The sequence below is a fragment of the Piliocolobus tephrosceles genome, chromosome 7, assembly GCF_002776525.5.
Source record: "Piliocolobus tephrosceles isolate RC106 chromosome 7, ASM277652v3, whole genome shotgun sequence".
Lineage (NCBI taxonomy): Eukaryota > Metazoa > Chordata > Mammalia > Primates > Cercopithecidae > Piliocolobus > Piliocolobus tephrosceles.
Window position 1 is genome coordinate 40,528,888 of NC_045440.1, and position 20,239 is coordinate 40,549,126.

The following is a 20,239-nucleotide window of genomic DNA, read 5'->3' on the forward strand; positions in this document are numbered from 1 at the left end:
AGTGATCCGCCCACCTCAGCCTCCCAAAGTGCTGGGATCATAGGCGTGAGCCACCGGGCCCAGCCCCAAGGGATTTTTGTCTTTCGTTTACTGGTGTTATGTATCCAAGCACTGAAATAGTGCCTGGCACATGGTAGCTCACTAAATATTTATGGAATGGTACTTACAAATTTAAAACACAGTGTATGGCACAGTGTTTCATAAATATTAGCGATTCCACGGTTCACAACCACTTGGCTTCTACTTACCTTTCCAGCCTCATCTCCCTGCACTCTTCCTACCATTCCAGCTCAGCTATACTTAACTTGCTCATCTCCAGAGCCTTCCTTATGTACTTTTTTCTCTGTCCATCTATCCCTGCATTTGAGGGATCCATTCTCATTTTCAGGTTTCAAGGTAGAGGGTCTTCCCTGACTCTAGGTCAGCCATCTCTACAGCACTCCTCCCACCCCCTATGCGTTCCTTATTCATCACACCGCCTTGCAGTCCCTCGCTTCTCATTTGTCTTTCCTGCTGGGTCCTGTAACCACAGGGACAATGCCTGTGACAGCAGTCATTGCAGCATCTCCAGCATCAAGCACAGGACAATACCTGGCGGTTTTCGGCAAATGTTAATTCAGTGAATGAATGAGACGCTCACAGCAGCGACTGCATTTCTGCACCTTCGACACACATTGTCACGTGTTATTGTATCGTGTGCTGTTCCTTAGTGCATAACAATTGCTAGCATTTTCTAACTCAATCCTCACAACTCTACGAGGGAGGTACTACCTCCTTATTTGAGAAGTGAGGAACTTGAAGTTTAGAGGAGTTCCTTCTCACCATCACCCAGGTTGTAAGTGTTGGAGCGGGTTCAAGCCAAGTTCTCTGGCACCAGCGTCCCTAAGCCCAACCAGCGTCACACCATTCTGCCATTTTGCTTCTGGCTTTTCTCCTTAGTTCAAAGTCAGCCAACTATCTGCCCTTAGCAAGTGTGAAGAGAACCCCCCACCGCACCACCTCAGCAAAGGGCTTGTGTGTGGAGGAGCTGCCACCCACGCTCCATTTCACCAAAGTGAAAACTAATGCCAGGGAGGGCGAACCCCTCATCGGCGAGGTCGCCACTGTCACCAATGCCCACTGCTGGGTCCAAGGCTGGCGACGCCTCACGGCATCTGGGCCTGACTTCCTGCGACACTGGGGCGATCCCTGGTCCTGACTTCTACTCCACGCCGTCGTGGATCACGACGACTGGGACCACTCAAAAGCGTATCCAAGTCCTGAGGTCTCCAATGCGGTGGAGAGACCCGTCTAGCCCCTCACTCCCCGTCTGGGAACTGAGATTCTGGAGGGTGGGCGCCCTGCCGCGGCCCAGTGGGGCTAGGGGCCTCCAGAGTCGGGGTTCAGGGCTCGGCGTCAGAGGCTCCAACGCCAGCTGCGCCGACCTGACCCAGGGCCCGGTACAACAGAGAAGGCGGCTCTTCCCAAAGGCACCGATGGAGCGGAGGGTAGTCACCGCCCTCAGGATTTATCACCCGCGAGGTGCTGTCAGTAACTTGTGCCCGGAAGCCACCCCGCCCCGGCACACACATACTCCAGCGCCCCCTCCAGGCGCACTCCGCAATCACGAGAGCGCGGCGGCCGCCCCAGCCCTTTGTGACTGGATGACTGGGGCCGAGCGGCCCGCACTGTCTTCGACCTCCAATCAGGGCTCGGGGCTACAGAGCTGCACCAATCGGAGATGACCGGGGCCTCAACAGGGCCAATCGGGGTACTCGAGCCCGACAGCAGGGCAAGCCGCCAACAGCGATCAATCAGAGGGGAGGAGCGGCTCCCAGATGCCCAATCAGCGGCCTTCAGGCGCAGATCGTGGGCGGAGCGGTCTCAAGGCTCCCGGGTCGGCCTATCAGCGGGCGAACGGCTGCTTCAGCGCGCGCGGTGGGCGGGGCAGGGCCTGTCCGAGCCTAGGAGCGGTGGGCTCTGTGAGCAGCTAGGCAGGGTGAGGAGTAGTAACGACCCCGGGCCTGGGGCGGGGGCGGAAGCTGGGCGCGGGAGGGTCGGGGCGGGGAAGCGCGGCGCGGGGGCGGGGTCTCAGGATGCCGCTGGGCGACCTCTCAGGGCTGCGGGACGCGGCGGGGAGAGGTGAGGGGCCGGGTTCAGGACTCGGGGAGGGGTCCGCCTCGGCGCCGCTGCGGCGGCGGCGGGCGGAGGGGACACTGTTGCCATGGCAGCGCACGTGCGCTCGCTGGCGCTGCCCGGCGCCCCTGCGCTCTTCACCCGGGAACGGGCGTGCCCCTTTAGCCCGGCCCCTGCCCGCCCGCAGCCCCGCGGCCTCCGTCGCCGCCGGCTCCGGGCCGGGGCCAGCCCAGGGACCGCCCGCCTGGGCCGCCGCCTCTCCCTTGCATGCCCGGCTGTCCGGCTGTCCCTCTCTCCCTCTCTCCCGCCGTCTCGTCCGGCAGCGCTGGGCACCGCAGGCCTCTGCGTTTTGACCACCTGCGCCGGTTCGCGGAATGGCTACATCCTGGGGACTGGCGCCGGAGAGATGCAACCGCCTGAGGGCCTTGGGGTGTCTGTCCCCCAGGGGAATTTTTTTTTTTGGAGGCGGGGTCTCACACTGTTGTCCAGGCTGGTCTCGACCTCCTCAGCTCCAGCGATCTGCCCGCGGAGGCCTCCCTAAGTGCTGGGATCGCAGGCGGGAGCCCCAAGGGATCTTTTTAAAGGCCCCCAATGTCTTACTGCATTAACAAGTGCCTAAGGAGTGCTCAGAGAACAGATCTGATTGGATGAATAAAGACCCCGCAGGGCACCTTTCCATTCCTGCCACCTATTCTGGCGGGCAGAAATGGAAAGCGAACCACATATCTAATTGTACGTGTTCTGGTAACCACCTTAAAATAATAAAACAGGTTAAATTAATTTTAATATATTTGAATTAACCCAGGATATCCAAAATGTTATTACAACATATAATCAATATTAAATTATTGGTAAGATTTGAAATTTTTTTTTTCATACAAAGCCTTCCAAATTTGTCGTGTGTCTTACACTTACAGCACATCTCAGTTTGCACCAGTTACCTTTCAGGTGCTCGCTGGTCCCACAGTGGCTATCGTATTTTTAAGCTGCACATTTCTTGTATATGTGTGAGCTGTTGCCAGAACATGACATCAAATTCAGTGTTCTTCGAAGCCCTCTTCAAAGAACTCTGATTGTGTTGCCTGACTGCAACACAAAACATGAGGCACGGTCCTTTCCTTCAAGGAGCTTGCAGTTTGATTGAGAAAATAGACATCCACAGATTAAGTACTATTTTAAATGGATGCAATTCGGGCGATAGTAAAGATAACTGGGAGTATATGATTGACAGTCAGATGGCTGATCATTATCCTTTCGAATTCAAGGGAGGGCTATCTTCAGGCTCATGCAGGAGGGGAAGATTGGGCCTGGTCTTGAAAGATGGGTAAGTCTTGGACTGTTGGGAAAAGATGGGGAGGACGTTTTGGTTGAATGGAACTGAATATTGCTGCTTTTGTTTTTAGAGTTGAAAATTTACAGAGTCCTGAGGCTTTCAGACTGAAAAAGGCTTTCTTCTGTCACTGACAATCGCCACCATGATTCATAGTCTTTTCTTGATCAACTCCTCTGGAGACATTTTCCTGGAGAAACATTGGAAAAGTGTGGTCAGCCGTTCTGTTTGTGATTACTTTTTTGAGGCGCAAGAGAGAGCTACTGAGGCAGAAAATGTGCCTCCAGTTATCCCTACCCCTCACCACTATCTCTTAAGTGTTTACCGCCACAAGATCTTTTTTGTGGCTGTGATCCAGACGGAGGTCCCCCCTCTGTTTGTCATTGAGTTTCTTCACCGAGTGGTGGACACATTTCAGGTTCGTGAATGTGGGAAAGTTCATATATGTAAACCGTGAAGTGTCTTTATAGTCCTGTTTCCATTGTATAAAGCCTCCATTAAGAAACTTAAAAAAAAATCAAAACTCTGGTATTACTCACTTCCTTTCCCATCTGATAAGTTTCTGGTTTCTATTTACTGAATTGGCTGCATACAAAATGACAAATGGAATACTTTTGAACCTCTTGCGTAGGAAAGCCAACCTATTTGTGATGACTGTATATAGCCTTTCTAGCTCTGATTCTACTTTTTGCTCACAAATTAGAGTTTAGGTTGTTTTTTGCCTGGTGGTCTTGATCCTAACTGTTATCTGCGTTGCTTTGAGTTGCATGAGAAAGTGATTGCGTAAAGTTTTAGAAAAGAAAAAGTAGAACAAGCTAAGCAATGCTTAATTTAACTGTCCCAGTCGCGTAATTCACGAACCTGTACTAGTTCTCAAGTTTGGGGTGTTTCTTTTTAGCGAGAGAGTGCTACTGATGAGCTCTGCTTGCAAAGATGAGCTCTGCTTGCAAAGATGAGATTGGGAAATTTCATGTGCCTGTAAGAATTTAAGTGAGCCATTTTATGAGGCAGTTTTCATTTTAAGCTTTTTCTTCAGGAATAGATTTTAAGAACTTAGGGAGTGGTGTCTAAGGGAGGTCAGTGATAACAGGACACAATGCCACTTGCAGCACAGGAGTTTAGACTGCACCGGCCCTGGATTCACACACAGGAACCTTCTCCCAACAGAACCACTCAGCTTCTAACTGTTGTGGTTATATGCATAACTTGAATGAGAAGCAAGGGCCCTTTGGTTTAACTTCTGTGTCATATGAGGTCTGGAATGAGTCATATGAACACTGGAATTGTGGCATTGGAGAAGAGAATGAGGACTCACACACTATGATAAAAGTTAAAAAGTAAGTCAAAGAGTGATTTCTCTTGTACTCATCATGTCTGGAACAACTTCCCTTCCCAAGAAAATTAAAATACGTTTTGTGTTTTCCCCTGCAAATACTCTCTGATAGTACTACTATTCTGGAATTTCAATTCTCATGCAGCATACCAGCCCCTTTGTACAGTGAAAACCTAAGTATGATAAGCCCCAGTATGTGGAAGAACTAGAAGAACCCAGGAGTTGTGATCCTAAACCACTGTAACTGGGCCTTGTTATGATTTCTGCATGTGATACTTTACCCATTCTAAGATGAACAGTTCCACTGGTGGAACTGACAGCCGCTTCATATGGCCATACTAATGTAACTTATTATAAGACAGGAAGTGAGAAGAGTTGTTTGATCTAGTTGAAACCACAGAGGAATTTGGGAAAGCAGAGTAAAGTTGCTAATTTGGAAGTCTGAGACTTCAGAGCTTGTCATTTTTGAAGCAGTTGTTAAAAGTCAGTGGACATCCTGATGATCAAGTCTTCTCCGATGTGCGTCCTCTCCGGCAACATGATTTTTCCAGGACTGGAATGTGTCAGGAGCAGCCCGGCAATAGAATTGCAGGCTCGCTAGCTGGCTGCAGCACTTGGCCGTATTGCGAGGCTCCTTTCCAGCTGCTTAGTTCACGTGACGCCTGGTTTATAAAACCTAGTGGTGTTTTATTTTTTAAAAATAAGTCACTCTTGGGAAGGAAATATGTGACTTTTTTTTCTGTTGAATTCTCATTCAAAATGAGAATTTTTCTGTTAAAAAGAGGAAATCTTTTTGTTTTAGGAATATATTCCTGATTCTTAGGTGACCCGGGTATTGGAATCTTGTGGATAATTAACGTTATCTAATGTAATTTAGACTCTACTAGAGTCTGTTCAATTTTGGATATCAAAGAAATGGAAAGATGGTGAAACAACCTGGAAACCATACCTTAGCATGAACTGCGCAAGTATCTTGGAAGTGTGGCTCTGAGAAGAAAAAAACTAAAGTAAAAACTCATAGTTTTCAAGTAATTGCAGGGCTGTTATGTACACTTGCTCTGTAAAACACAGCTAGGAGGCAAATTTCAGTTTAGCAAAAGAAAGAACTTTGGAATGATCAGAGCTGTTCATGAATAGAATGGACTTTCTCAAAAGGGGTACATTTTCCTTCATTCTATGAGTTCAAGAGGGTTTTGTGACCCTCTCAGAGGTCCTGTAAAAGACATACTGACATTGCTAGAAGGGAACATTGAATGGCCACGAACATTTCTTGCTAAAGATCACTCATTCCATTTTGTAATGCTTTACAGTTTACAAAGTACATTCATGAGCGTTAGTGCTTAATTAGTCATGCCTAGTTCTTACAGCCCTGTGCCTTCAGTGGTGTTATCCTGATTATACCATTAAAGAATCAAGATCAAAATTAGTTAACATGACTTAATCTACAAATGACAAAATTATAATCTAGGTTTTCTGGTTTGAAATCCAGTGCTTTCCCACAATCCAGATAATTTAGCATCTAACGGTAGCCTTTTAAATAAAAGGACAAAGAGTTCTTGGAATCTTAGCATCTTAAAGATGATCCAGAGGAATTTTCAGGTGTGCTAGCTTGTCCCCCTCATTTCATTTTTTTCCCCTCTCAACTCTTATTCACTGCATGAATGTTAAGAAATAGCACAACAGTAGGGGTAAAGATTTTCATGTACTATTCTTTGTCATATTAAGTATTATTTTGTGTAATTCTTTCAAATTCTTGTTCATAAGCATATATAATCAAGATCCAATTTTGTATTCTGTGTATTTTATCAAGTTGAGGAAATTAACCCAAAGATTTAAGTTCCTCTTGTTTGTAGAGGAAGCTAGTAATCACAGTAGTACCATAAGCCAGTCTAGTGCTCTCTACCAAACAGACTGCCTAAGAGAACTATGGTTATGCTGCATTCCCTCATTGTAGAAGAGTAGCACAGAAACACATGGACAGGCCAGATCCTTATTCTCTGTAGGCACATTCTTTTTATTTATTTATTTATTTATTTTACAGTATCTGAGTGATCAATGCATATATTCTATCTCCATCAGGATTATTTTGGAGTCTGTTCAGAGCCAGTGATCAAAGACAATGTGGTTGTGGTTTATGAGGTATTGGAAGAGATGCTTGACAATGGTTTTCCATTGGCTACCGAGTCGAACATTCTTAAAGAACTCATAAAGCCTCCCACTATCCTTCGAACGGTTGTCAACACCATCACAGGTATGGCGGAGGGGGAAACCGATAGAGAGTGGCCATCCTGCAGCCTGAGTGACTTAGTCCAGTGTCACACATTGTTTTGAGTGTTTGTCTTTGGGGATCTCAGGTGTCCCAGTGTTTTAATTTTGCTCTTTGTAGATTTTTTTTTTTTTTTTTTTTGAGACAGTGTCTCCCTCTGTCACTCAGGCTGGAGTGCAGTGGCGTGATCTTGGCTCCCTGCAACCTCTGCCTCCTGGGTTGAAGTGATTCTCCTGCCTCAGCCTCCTGAGTAGCTAGGATTACAGGCATGCACCACCATACCCAGCTAATTTTTGTATTTTTAGTAGAGATGGTGTTTCACTATGTTGACCAGGCTGGTCTTAAACTCCTGACCTCAGGGGATCCACCTGCCTCGGCTTCCCAAAGTCTTGGGATTACAGGCGTGAGCCACCGTGCCTGACCACTCTTGTAAACTTAGTACAACCTGCAATAATATTTTTGCTTTGTGGAAAATACCCTGATTTTGATGACAAAATGAAATGTTCTTTAAAAATATTTTTTCTGATTACAGAAGAAACACATGATTATTGTAGAAACCTCAGAAATACAGAAAAGCACAAAGAATGTAAAAATCACTCTTAATCCCACCACAATTTTAACATATATTTTATGAACATTATCCCATGATGGTGTCTTGTACATGGTTCTTGTTCTTTTTTCTTCTTTTTCTTTTTCTTTTCTTCTTTCTTTTTTTTTTTGAAATGGCGTCTTGCTGTGTCGCCCAGGCTGGAGTGCAGTGGTGCGATCTCAACTCCCTACAACCTCTGCCTCCCGGGCTCAAGTGATTGTCCTGCCTCAGCCTCCCTAGTAGCTGGGATTACAGGCAGACGCCACCATGCCCAGCTAATTTTTGTATTCTTTAGTAGAGATGGGATTTCATCATGTTGACTATGCTGGTCTTGAACGCCTGACCTCAAGTGATCCACCCACCTCTGCCTCCCAAAGTTCTGGGCTTACAGGTGGGAGCTACCATGCATGGCCTTCATTTTTAATAACTTACAGTATTCTTCCATGTGATGTGGACCCAAAGTTTTTCAGTTTTTACTGAATCCCTAATTATGTTACTGATATTTTTGTTCTTTTGAATAACAAGGATTACCATTCTTATACTTGAACCTTGGTGTGCACATCTGGATGATTTCTTTTAAGTAGTAGAGGTAGCAATGCTGTGTCAAGGGGTGTATACATTTTAAATACCGTAATGTGTAGCCCTCCAGAAAAGTTAGGCCAATTTATACTTTCAGTAACAATTTCAAAGTGCTATAGTCAAATTGTCATTAATAATTTTTTAGAAACATTGGCAATTTGATAGTTTATTGATATCTTGTATTTACACAGTCATTTTTTGTCATTAAGGAAACTAAAATCTTTTCAAGTATTTATTGACTGTTTTTCCTCTATTGTGAATTACCTTTTCATGTCCTTTGTTCATTTTTTTGTTGTTGAAATGTTCTTCTTTTTTCATATGGATTTAAAATAATCTCTTTCATGGGAGATCTTTATGTCTTTTGATTACTGCATTACAGATATTTTCTTACAATCTGTCACTTGTGATTTAGCTTTGTTCTGGTGTTGTTTAGCCACATTCTAAATGTTTTGATTTAATGAAATTAATCATTCTGTTTCATTAAGATTTTACATTTTGGGTCTTTTTTAATGCATAAACGAGCATATTCATGGAATTTTACAAACTGATTGAAAAATGCATTTTAAAAGCATAAATATTGCAAGAATAGCCAGGACAGTTTTGAAAAAGAATTACAAAGGGGTTGTTGGGAAGATTTGCCCTGTTAAATATCACTACAGGTTAAGTTTGTATAGTACACAAGACAAATATTCATACAGTAGACATCCTACAAGACCCAAGAGAGTTTTGAAAATAATAGTTTTAAAAAGAGCAAAGATAAAATGTGTCCTGTAAAATGTAATGTAAGATATATTACAGGTTTAACATCCCAAATCCAAAATCCAGAATGCTCTACAATCCAAAACTTTTTGGACACTGATATGACACTCAAAGGAAATGCTCATTGGAGGATTTCAGATTTTTGAATTTGGGATGCTCAACTGGTATAATCCAGATATTCCAACATTTTAAAAAATCCAAAATTTGAAACATTTCTGGTCCCTAACATTTCAGATAAAGATTACTCACTCTGTATGAAGTTTGGGTAGTTTTTAAAATTTGGTGTTTGTCCAGTAACAGACAGATAGATCACTGGGATAAAAGAGTCCAGAAACAAACTCTTGCTTTTATAGGAATTTGGTGTAGATAGATGTGGTCATTTATCAAATCAGTAGACCAGGGGCCAGTTGTTAACTATATTGTGTTAGGGCAGTCAGCTTCAATATGGAAAAAATTAAGTCCCTCCACTTCACACTATACACAAAATAAATTCCAGCTAGGTTAAAGAGCTAAACACCAACTTTATAATTATTAGACAAAACAGGAGAATGTCTTTTTAATCTCAGAGAAGGGAAGATCTTTTTCAAATGTCTATTCTAGTTAGTTTGTGATTTTATTTTTGGATTTAATTATTTAATCCATTTGAAAATTATCTTGGTGTACAATAATGTTTCTTTCTTCAAAATAGTTGTCCTAGCACCATTGTGTAATTTATCCTTTTCCCCTGTTTTAGAATGACATTTCTATCTTGTCCTGTCATTGTGGATTCTTGGTCTGCTTTTAGGCTTTCTTGCCTTTTCCCTAGACTGCTTTGATTATTATATCTTGATGATACATTTTAATAAATAGTTCCTCTTTTTAAGGAAACAAAGTTGGTGGTTTCTTCAGTATTTTGAGTTCATTTTAAGCCTTGAAAGCTTTGTTAGTGCCTGAATCATTTACGAATATTATGAAGTTAGTTAAGCCTGTATCTCACTTTAATCTAGAAAAGGGTATCTAAGAACCACTTTTGAAAAGTTGAAATGGACCTGACACTTTGGCTCACGCCTGTATCCAATACTTTAGGAGGCCTAGGTGGGAGGATCACTCGAGTACAGGAGTTTGAAACCAGCCTGGGCAAGATGGTTTTGAAACCCTGTCTTTACAAAAAAATACAAAAATTAGCCAGGCATGGTGGTGCATGCCTGTGGTCCCAGCTACTCTGGAGGCTAAGGTGGGAGGATCACTTGCGCCCAGGAGGTCAAGGCTGCAGTGAATTATGATTGTGTCTGTGAATAGCCACTGCATTCCAGCATGGGCAGCATAGGAAGACCCTATCTCTTAAAAAATTTTGTTTAGCCGGGCACGGTGGCTCACACCTGTAATCCCAGCACTTTGGGAGGCCGAGGCGGGCAGATCACAAGGTCAGGAGTTCAAGACCAGCCTGGCCAACATAGTGAAACCCCGTCTCTACTAAAAATACAAAAATTAGCCAGGCGTGGTGGTGCGTGCCTGTAGTCACAGCTACTCGGGAGGCTGAGGCAGGAGAATTGCTTGAACCCAAAAGGCATAGGTTGCAGTGAGCCAAGATTATACCACTGCACTCTAGCCTGGGCGATAGAGCAAGACTCTATCTCAAAAATTTTTTTTTAAAGTCAGAAAATAAAAGGATCCAGGTAATGGAAGAAGGAAATAGAATTTAAATTAATGTATTTTATTGTGTCAGTATAAAACCTTTTGAATTAAAAAAAATTATGCCTGTAAAGGGAAAAACTAGTGAAGGAATTGATCTACAATTCTTAAAGACAGGGAGAGATCAAATTTGTATTCTTTTCCTAAGTTTCAGTGTTGGAACTTAGGAATGAGACAGATCATGTTGATATGTACGTTTTAATACCTACCATAAATGTACCTAAGAACCTACCTCAGGCTCAAATACTGTTTTTACCCATGAAATTTTTATATCTATATGTAGATTACCAACTCTACTGAAAGCCAATACATTATTTAAGCTGTAAGCTATTGTGGAATCTGAGATACTAAGTTCAGGTTACTTTCAAAACCAAAATATGATATCTGTTCCTCAGGTAACTTTTTCTTAAACCTTTACTCTGTTTGAAGAGGCAGACCAGATGGCAACAAAGGGTTTTAAAAATAGACCAAGTTACCCTATATGGAAGTTTGGAAAAATCTCATCTTATGTTTGAAAAATTATTCAACTGAGTGCATGAATAGTGGGAGCATGGAAACTTCTAGGGAGGTGTTCTGTGGTTTCTAGAGTCAAAATGGTGTTAAAATACAGTAATATTACTGTATTTTAATTGTCTCAGGAAGCACCAATGTGGGTGACCAACTTCCCACTGGGCAGCTGTCAGTGGTGCCTTGGCGACGGACTGGGGTGAAATACACCAACAATGAGGCCTATTTTGATGTGATTGAAGAGATTGATGCAATTATTGATAAATCAGGTAGGTGCTTTTAAGATGTTCTCAGAAATATGAAAATAGAAAGGGGCATCTTTCATATAATGCTTGTAGTTTCGGAATTAACCCCCATTCAAGGTCATGCACTTTAATTTAGTGCCTACTTTGTGCCAGGCACTGTGCTGGGTACTGGGAATGGACGTTAGTATTATGATGCAGACCAGGATTTATTTCATACTTTCACTTGCTTTATTGGTCTTCCTCTTGAATAAAAAAGAGAAGTAACAGGCCAGATGCAGTGACTCATGCCTGTAATCCCAGCACTTTGGGAAGCCGAGGCGGGAGAATTGCTTGAGCCCTAGAGTTTAAGACCAGCCTGAGCAATATAGTGAGACCCTGAGCAACATAGTGAGACCCCATCTCTATAAGAAGTGAAAAAAATTAGCTGAGTGTAGTGGTGCATGCCTGTATTCCTAGCTTCGTGAGGGGCTGAGGTGGGAGGATTGCTTGAGCCTGGAAAGTTGAGGTTGCAGTAAGGCCTGATCATGACACTGCACTGCAGTCTGGTCAACAGCAAGACCCTGTTCAAAAAAAAAAAAAAAAGAAGTAACAAATTAACTTTCTTATTGATTAAATTTCCTTCTTGAAAGTGGCTTCCAGTTTTGATGGCAGAACTAAAATTGTAATCACAAAATTCAGGGTGCCGCCTTTTCTGTGTGTTCTGAATTAGGTAAATATGACTAGAAGTCCTAGAGCTTCACAATTTGTAGAAGCAAGTCATAGTGGTAATGTGCCTATAGTCCCAACTGTTGGGAGGCTGAGGCGAGACGATCACTTAGGCCTGGTAGTTGGATACTGCAGTGAGCTATGATTATGCCTGTGAATAACAGCTACACTCTAACCTGGGCAACATAGTGAGACCCTGTTTTTAATTAAAAAGAAACCTCTTCACATTAGTGAACTTATTCGTTCAACAGATGTTTATTGAAAACTTACATCATAGCACAGTGCTAGAGAGTGGGCACTCGATGATGAATAAGACATAGTCTGCGGCTGCAGAAAGCTTAGTTTAGTCTAGTGAGGGAAAGAGGAAGGTAAAAAGGTGGAGCATATGAGAGGTACCCACCCCTGAGCAAAACGCAACAGAGAGGTGGGGGTGTTTATGCTTCATCGGTGGAATGAAATGAAGTTACTAAGATGTGGATTTGGGAGCAAAGTATGCGCAAACATCACAATATTGAGCAAAAAATCAGATGCATAAGATTATAGACAGTGGGATTACATGTATATGAAGTTTGAAAACAGATGCAATTTAGTCTAAGATAATAGAAGTCAGAATTTTGGGGATGTGGATTACCTGGGATGGGTAAGAGGGAGCTCTTGGATGCTGAAAATGTTCTGTATCTTGCTATAGTTAGTATTTGCATAAATGTATATATATTTAAAAATTCATTGAGCTGTACACTTTAAGATTTTTACATTTTACTGTTTTACCTCAACGAAAATGTAAAATATATATGACCAGATCATGAAGAACCTTGCCTGCCAGTTTAAGGAGGGCAGATGTGAGTGATTGAAGAGTTTTAAGTTGGGGAGTGACTTGATGAGACTTGTAGTTTAGAGCGATAAGTCTGGCTGCTGTGTGAAGAATGGTCTAAAGTGGGGTGGGCCTGAAGGCAGGGAGCAGCTAGGAGGCTGAAATCCAGGCCCAAAACATAGTGCAATGAGGACAGAGAGTAATGCACAGACCAGAGAGAGGTGAGTCCTCGAAAAGAGAGGAGCTGATCATTGACTGGATGTGGGGTGAGGAAGTGGACGTCGTCAGGGATGTGTCTGTGTTTCTGGCTTAGGCAGCAGGATAGATGGTGCCATCACGTAGGTGGGGAAATGGGAGCACCGGGTTCAGGGCGTGAGAGAATGGACTCACTTCTGACATGTGCCTCAGTGACATCCAAGTGGAGATGTCCATTAGGCAGGATTGGGGCTGAACTTGAAAAAAGAATAGGTAATAGTAGGCCGTAAATGAACATTGAAGCCTTGGGAAGTAGGTAAAATAACCCAGAAGAGTGTGTGAAGTGAAAGAAAATAGAAGTTCAGAACTGAAAAAGCATTTAAGGGATGTGCAAAGAAAGAGAACCTGCCGAAGACACTGAAGAAGAGGAGCTGGGAAAATAGGAGGACACCAGGAGAGGTTAGGAGGAAGGGATGTTTGAGAAGGCAGAAGTGATTGACAGTGACACATGCCACAGAGAGGACCTGTAAGATAGAGACCGGGAGTGACCACTCACTGTAGCAGCAGAGCTCACTGGCGACCTTAGGGAGAACAGTTTCTGATAGGAAGTTTTCTGAACTGTTGGCTAAAATAATGGTGCTCTGTTTAATTCTGATACTAGACTGAAAACTCCTTTAGGCTAATAACTACCTCATTAATCTTTTTATCACCATTTCCTCATCATAGTGTCTCATACTTGATATGCAGTTGATAAGTGTTCAGAATGATGGATAGATGGATTGTATAAATGAATTGGATGGCTAGACAGAAGGAAAGAAAGGGAGAGAGAGAAAGGGGAGGGAGAGAGGAAAAGAAGGAGGGAGGAGGTAAGTTTGTTGAGAAGGACAGAGAAGGTTTCAGTAATCTGTTCTTTTTCCTGTCGCAGGCTCCACAATTACTGCTGAGATCCAGGGGGTGATTGATGCCTGTGTCAAGCTGACTGGCATGCCGGATCTTACACTTTCCTTCATGGTAAAATCCTGGGCCAGAGATTGAGTTCTTGGGATGAGAGATTAAATGCTGCTGGAAAGACAGAGCAGTGGGAATGGAATAGAACAAGAAGAAATAATTAGGACAGCCACGAAGCTTGTCTCAGGCTTGAATTTTCCAGAAGTTACCACATGATTTCTGTGTGTGTGGTGTGTGGTTTAATAAAAAACAACATTTAAATTGCTTTCCTGAAAGCACAGCGGGTGTTTAATGCCCACTTCTTGCTTCTCCTCTCCTGGTGACTGTAGAACCCTAGGTTGTTGGATGATGTCAGCTTCCATCCTTGTGTTCGTTTCAAGCGCTGGGAATCTGAGCGCATCCTCTCCTTCATCCCTCCTGATGGAAACTTCCGCCTGCTGTCTTACCATGTCAGTGCACAGAAGTAAGCAGCTCTTATAATTAAGAATGGAATCTGTGTATGTGCGTGTGTGTGGAAACCATATCTGTAGTGATTAAGAACTCAGGCTCTAGAGTTACCTGAGTTCACATTCCAGCTTCTGTGGTTACTAATTGGGTCATCTCAGGTGAGTTGCTTAACCTCTATGTATCTCTTTTCTCATCTGTAAATTGAAAATAGTAAAAGTTCTGAAGATTGAATAAGAGAATCTGAATAGTGCTTAACACAAAGAAGTGCTCATTAAGTTTGCTGTTATTTTTGTTGTTGTTATGTGTCTAAACAAGAATGTTATTTTCTCAAATCAGAATCTGGGCATACTGTGTTCAATGTCTCTGATCTAAAAGAAGCATGAAGTTATGCTATGAAAAAGCATAAAATGCAGTGATTTTTGGTCTTGAACATTCTCTTTAATTTGGGATCTAAAGGCTTTTGGAAGCAGTTTTGAATAGTATAAGGTATGCAGACAGAAGAGAGTCAGGAGGCCTCAGAGCCACCAGTCCCTTCCCATGTGATGTGGAGTGAATCATTTGGGAAAATATCTGAGTGCTTGAGGCCACAGCCTCTGAAATCAGACTCCCTGGACTTAAAGTCTATCTTCAGTACTAAGAACCTTGGGCAAGTTACTTAATCTCAGTTAAGTATAAGGACATCAGTATTCATCTATAAAATCAGTACCTACTGCATAGTTACAGTGGCAATATCTATTTCATACTTACTGGGAGGATTAAACACGGTAGGGGTTAACTGGATATAAACCATTTAGCATAGTGACTGACAAACAGGAAGTATTCAATAAATGTTAGGAACCATTATTACTTCAGGATTATTCCATGACTTCTCTGAGTCCTTTTCTTCTGTCAAATCATGACAGCCTACCCTACCTTGTGGGGTTTTTGAAAGGACCAGATGAGGTCAGATGAAAGCATCCTAAAAAAATTATAGAGACAAGAGGATCACTTGAGCCCAAGAGTTTGAGACCAGGCATTGGCAGAGGCATTGGCAGCATGGCCAAACCCTGTCTCTACAAAAAAAAAAAAAAGTAAAAATTAGCGGGGTGCGACGTGTGCCTGTGGTCCCAGCTACTCAGGAGGCAGAGGTGGGAGGATCACTTGAGCCTGGTAGGTTGAGGCTGCAGTGAGCTATGATCATGCCACTGCACTCCTACCAGGGTGACCGAGCCAGACCCTATCTCAAAAAAAAAAAAAAAAAAGAAATTATAAAAGGCCCATGAGCTATGAATATTATTCTCCCTAGTGCAAATGATGATTGGTCACATGTTACAAGTTAAAAACATAGAGACATAATGATAATACATTTTTGTACATCATGCCTTTCTCATAGTAGTATACGCTTTGATTTTGTTTATATTATTCAGAGTCATTGGAAAAGTTAATTTACTTACTAGACAGTATATTAGCTTTTCAAAAGGAAAAAATTAGATTACTGGGGTTTTTTTCTGTTCATTTTTTGAGGTAAAAAGTTAGGACATGGTTAAGGGAGAAGAAGCTACCCACAGGCAGAAAGAGCATCATGTGAAAGGAGAGAGAACTACCATTTTCCCAGTGCACGAATGAAATGGCTCTTTGTCTCTCATTTCCAGTCTGGTTGCAATCCCAGTGTATGTCAAACATAACATCAGTTTCCGGGACAGTAGTTCCCTTGGACGCTTTGAAATAACGGTGGGACCCAAGCAGACGATGGGGAAGACCATCGAGGGAGTGACTGTCACCAGCCAGATGCCCAAGGGGGTCCTGAACATGAGCCTTACTCCATCACAGGGGACGCACACATTCGACCCAGTCACAAAGGTAGGGATGAGCAGGACATCTTGAATTGCTGATGTTAACTTAAGCAGAAACCAGTCTGCAGGCTCTCTGCATAGACTCTAGACCTTGTTTGGAAGGTGAGATGAATCAAAGGGACCTTGTTTTCTCCTGAGAGATAACTTAACAGTAACACATAGAATTCTCAATGGAAAGATACCCAGAGGCAACTTATAATGTTGTGGACAGATGGCCTGAGTTTAGATCTCAGCCACCTCAAATGCAGGATTCTGCTGTAACTATTTTTTGGAAAGACCGCTTCTCCATTTTTATTTTCTTTGAAGATGCTGTCTTGGGATGTAGGAAAAATAAATCCACAAAAGCCACCAAATTTGAAGGGGACCATGAGTCTTCAGGCTGGAGCTTCCAAACCAGATGAAAATCCCACGATTAACCTGCAGTTTAAGATCCAGCAGTTGGCCATTTCTGGTAAGTGACCCAGAGCTCAAGAGGCTCCAAAGGGAACAAAAATGGCTTTCTGCCACACGGCGCAGGCACCAGGAGACTTTTCTGGGCTTCCTGTTTACAAGGTTTAGTTTCATTACCTGATATACAATCTTTAGTAACATCTTTTCTGGCACATTTCTTGGGAAAATTTACAATCCTTCCTTTGAAGTTGGCATAAGTGACCTGAATGAAAGTGCCTGAGACACTGAGAAAGAAACAGTATTGGTAGAAGGAAGTGTTCGCCAGCCATTTTTGAATCATCTTAGGGTTGTTCATTTCAGGTTCCCAAGGTTTTCAGTATGAGAATGCATGTGCATTCTCAGCTATAACTGAAGAGTAATTTCCACTCCTTTCTCCTGATTTCAGAAGACTTTCATGTTTGCTTTTATTTCTATTTTGGAACGACTGGGCCTTTGCAGGTCAGTTCACTGTAGTCTGTGCTGACCTTAACACAATAGTAATCAGTTCCCACTTTGGGGGCATTTACTATGTTCCAGGCACTGTTTTAAGCTCTTTTCATGTGTTTCCTCTTTTAATCCTTAGAATAACTCTGTGATGTGGAAAGGAGATGACTTTAGTTTTATATGAAGTTTCTGTTTTTCTGTACAGATGGGCCTTACACAATTTAAGTGATTGGAATTCATTTAACGTATAAGCTCTTCCATCTTAAAACGATAAACTATAAAGCTCTATACAGTATAAAATATTTTTGGCTTAGTGTAGTGAGAATACTTAGGAAGCATTCATTTATTATCACTTTCATTGTTAATTCCTTTACTTATAATTTACTTCACTATTCATTTGTTATTAATTCATTTATTCAGTCCAATAATTTGAGAAAAATCATGCAGTGGTCTAATTTTTTCCTTATCCTCATTTCAGTCTGCACATCACTTTGTGCCCTTTCCACTGTAGGGACAGGTCTTCTCATAGGTAGCTTTGTCTGTTGGAGCCGTTTTTTTGCTGTATCTGTCCTGAGACTGGAGAATCTATCTGCTCTGCATAAGTGGTTCCCTGTCACAGCGACTTCGGTCCCACTGACCTCAGTGTATTGAAGTGAACAGATACAGGTGACCTGCTCCTTTTGAATAATCCTCATGTCTATTTTCCCTCTCTTCCTACTTTCTAGGACTCAAGGTGAATCGTCTGGATATGTATGGAGAAAAGTACAAACCCTTTAAGGGCATAAAATACATGACCAAAGCTGGAAAGTTCCAAGTTCGAACCTGAAGGGAGCATTTGCAGAGGGAATAGTATTGCACACTTTTTCATTTCTTACTTGTCTAAAAGTAAAAAAAAAATCAGCCTGTCTCCTAGGTCAGTCCCCTCCTGGACCCACCCGCTCCCTTTTTTCCTTAGCCTTCAGTGCCATGGAACTCATCAAGGGAGGAAAAGGTCACCAGGGAGAACTAGATGGAACTGAAACACAGCAACACCAGTTCTCAAGGACGAGGTGTGTGATGGGGGTAGGAAGCTTGGTGCTTATGTAACCATTTTAAACCTGGTTTCTATAGGAAGGACCAGCATTGTTTAGGTTGCTTGGCTTTAATTATCTAAAGCCAATGAAATACTTCTTTGTTGATTTTTAAGGTAGAAAGATTAGAAAGAAAGAAAGATGGGAAGAAAATGAATGTTAGTCAAGGAAAGACCAGTTAAGGATCTGATCTATGAAGGAGAAGAAAGAGGAAAAAGAAGTAAGGAGTTAGGAGGAGACACTTAAATGAAAGATTGGCAAGAAAAGTGGTCAGACTCTACTTTAAGGAGGGCTGGGAAGGAAAGAGTTGAGTTGGTTTCTTTCTCATTCCTTTACTCATGTAGAAAACACTTGTACTTCTGTAAATGGACTGGAGGCTTTTTACATTTCAGTCCACTATTGACATGGAAACCCCGGTGGAATCAGATTTTCCCTCGAAGACCATGGTGGTGTCGGACTAGTTTTCAGACACTGCCTGCCTGTTGCTGTCCATCAGCACTTGGTCTCTTGTCTTCAGTGAGAAGGTGACCCCGCCTTCTTCCCATGGTGGCTGCCTAAAATGCTTCTTTTCTAACCCAAAACAGTTCTACTCAATTCCTTTTACAGAATTCACCAGCCATTTTCCTGTTACCTGATCCTTCCACAGGATTTTTTAAAAGTAGGAGAGTTTCAGAGAAGCCAATCTCATAATCCCCTGTGCAGCCAGGGATTGTGTGTCATTGCACTGGAGTAGAGAGGGCCGACTCTTCCCACGAAGGTGGGCACGGCTGTGAGTGAGTGAGCTCATATCTGCATTTGTCAGTGCTGGACTGGTACCAGATCTAACCTTCCTGTTGGTTGGAAACTTTTCCATCTGTTGCCCTAGGAAAAGAGAAAGCTTACCGTCGAGGGTGTGGTTGATCCTTGAAGCTGCTTGGTAAAGTTATTTCCTCACAGTCTTTTCTTTTGTACTCTATCATGGATTCATTAATATCTACCAGTCCCTTTTCATTCTAAGATAAAACATTTCCCCTAAATCTCTGAATAAAATCAGTGCTATAGGAAGATGGACTGTGTTGATCATGGGTGTAAGCAACCCAGTTTAAGAAACATGGCAACTAAAGGGATACCTCAGGCTTTCTTTCCCAGTGGCTCATTTTTGTCCTCGTTCAGTGTGTCTATTACTTTTTAAATATGTATACAAAAGGTTTTTTGTTGAAGTATAGCTTAAGGAATGATACTGTGCTCTGCTTTGTGCATGGAGAAAAAGGAAGACCCATACTCTCCACACCCTAGAGCTTTTCTCTAAATAATTGTGCAAAGTTTTTGCTAGTTTTATCTTCCAACTTTGGGACGAGTTTTTGCTGCAGAGTTGTGTTGCTTTGTGATTTTCGTCTGGGATAAAGTGTACTGGACACAACCGGAATGTTCCACATTCCATCACTCTGCAATTTGTCCTGGAGTGACGTACACATCCACCACGGAAAGGGAATCATCTCTGCCCCACAATTCCCGAGTACTTGGAAGCACTTCTCCTGAGGGACCTACAGGATCCTAAGGTTTCCTAGGTCACGGAACAACTAATCTTGGTCCCTGAATATTTCTAGGGTTGTAAGTGCAGCTGTTTTATTTCCTCTAGAACTCATCCTGTTTCAAGGGAAGCACCTAAGAAGATATAGAGTGTTTCTAGAATAAAGGACCTGCAGGTGTAAGCATAGATGAAATAACTGTCCTGTCACATGTGGTGCAGACCATGGAGTGAAGCAGGCATCGCCACCACCATCCCTGCAGTGTCAGCATAAGCAGTGTAGGGTGTCTCCAGCAAGCTGTTCAATTCCGTGTGTATTTAACATGTGCAGAAGTAGCTTCTCTGTTTAAGTTTAATAAAGTTGAGTTTCACCAGTCCTCTATGTCCTAAGTGGTTTGTTACCAGAACTAACAATAATGCTGTGCCACTCACACCTCAGTAGAAGCAGTGAGGAACT

At 42.7% G+C, this 20,239-nt stretch overlaps 1 protein-coding gene across 7 annotated transcripts; it reads left to right on the forward strand.

The window, feature by feature from the left end:
• Nucleotides 1-1,809: 1,809 nt before the first annotated feature.
• Nucleotides 1,810-20,159, forward strand: AP3M2 (adaptor related protein complex 3 subunit mu 2). Of its 7 annotated transcripts, XM_023214464.1 has the most exons (10): nt 1,810-1,978; nt 3,381-3,439; nt 3,519-3,863; nt 6,858-7,029; nt 11,281-11,418; nt 14,031-14,116; nt 14,383-14,516; nt 16,132-16,339; nt 16,639-16,783; nt 17,931-20,159. In XM_023214464.1, exons 3-10 carry the CDS (start codon nt 3,591-3,593, stop codon nt 18,029-18,031), a joined length of 1,257 nt encoding a protein of 418 aa, XP_023070232.1. In that variant the 5' UTR covers nt 1,810-1,978; nt 3,381-3,439; nt 3,519-3,590; the 3' UTR covers nt 18,032-20,159. The 7 variants fall into 7 exon arrangements, with proteins under 7 accessions (XP_023070232.1, XP_023070231.1, XP_023070236.1 ...); XM_023214463.2 differs by lacking the exon at nt 3,381-3,439 and having other exon boundaries at nt 1,885-1,978; XM_023214466.1 differs by lacking the exon at nt 3,519-3,863 and having other exon boundaries at nt 1,930-1,978.
• Nucleotides 20,160-20,239: the final 80 nt, after the last annotated feature.

Excerpts from the sequence above, each read along its gene's own strand:
- AP3M2 (XM_023214464.1), top strand. The coding sequence starts at position 3,591 with ATGATTCATAGTCTTTTCTTGATCAACTCCTCTGGAGACATTTTCCTG. Across the intron at positions 14,517-16,131 it reads TACCATGTCAGTGCACAGAA|TCTGGTTGCAATCCCAGTGT; the intron begins GTAAGCAGCTCT and ends TCTCATTTCCAG. Across the intron at positions 16,784-17,930 it reads CCAGCAGTTGGCCATTTCTG|GACTCAAGGTGAATCGTCTG; the intron begins GTAAGTGACCCA and ends CCTACTTTCTAG.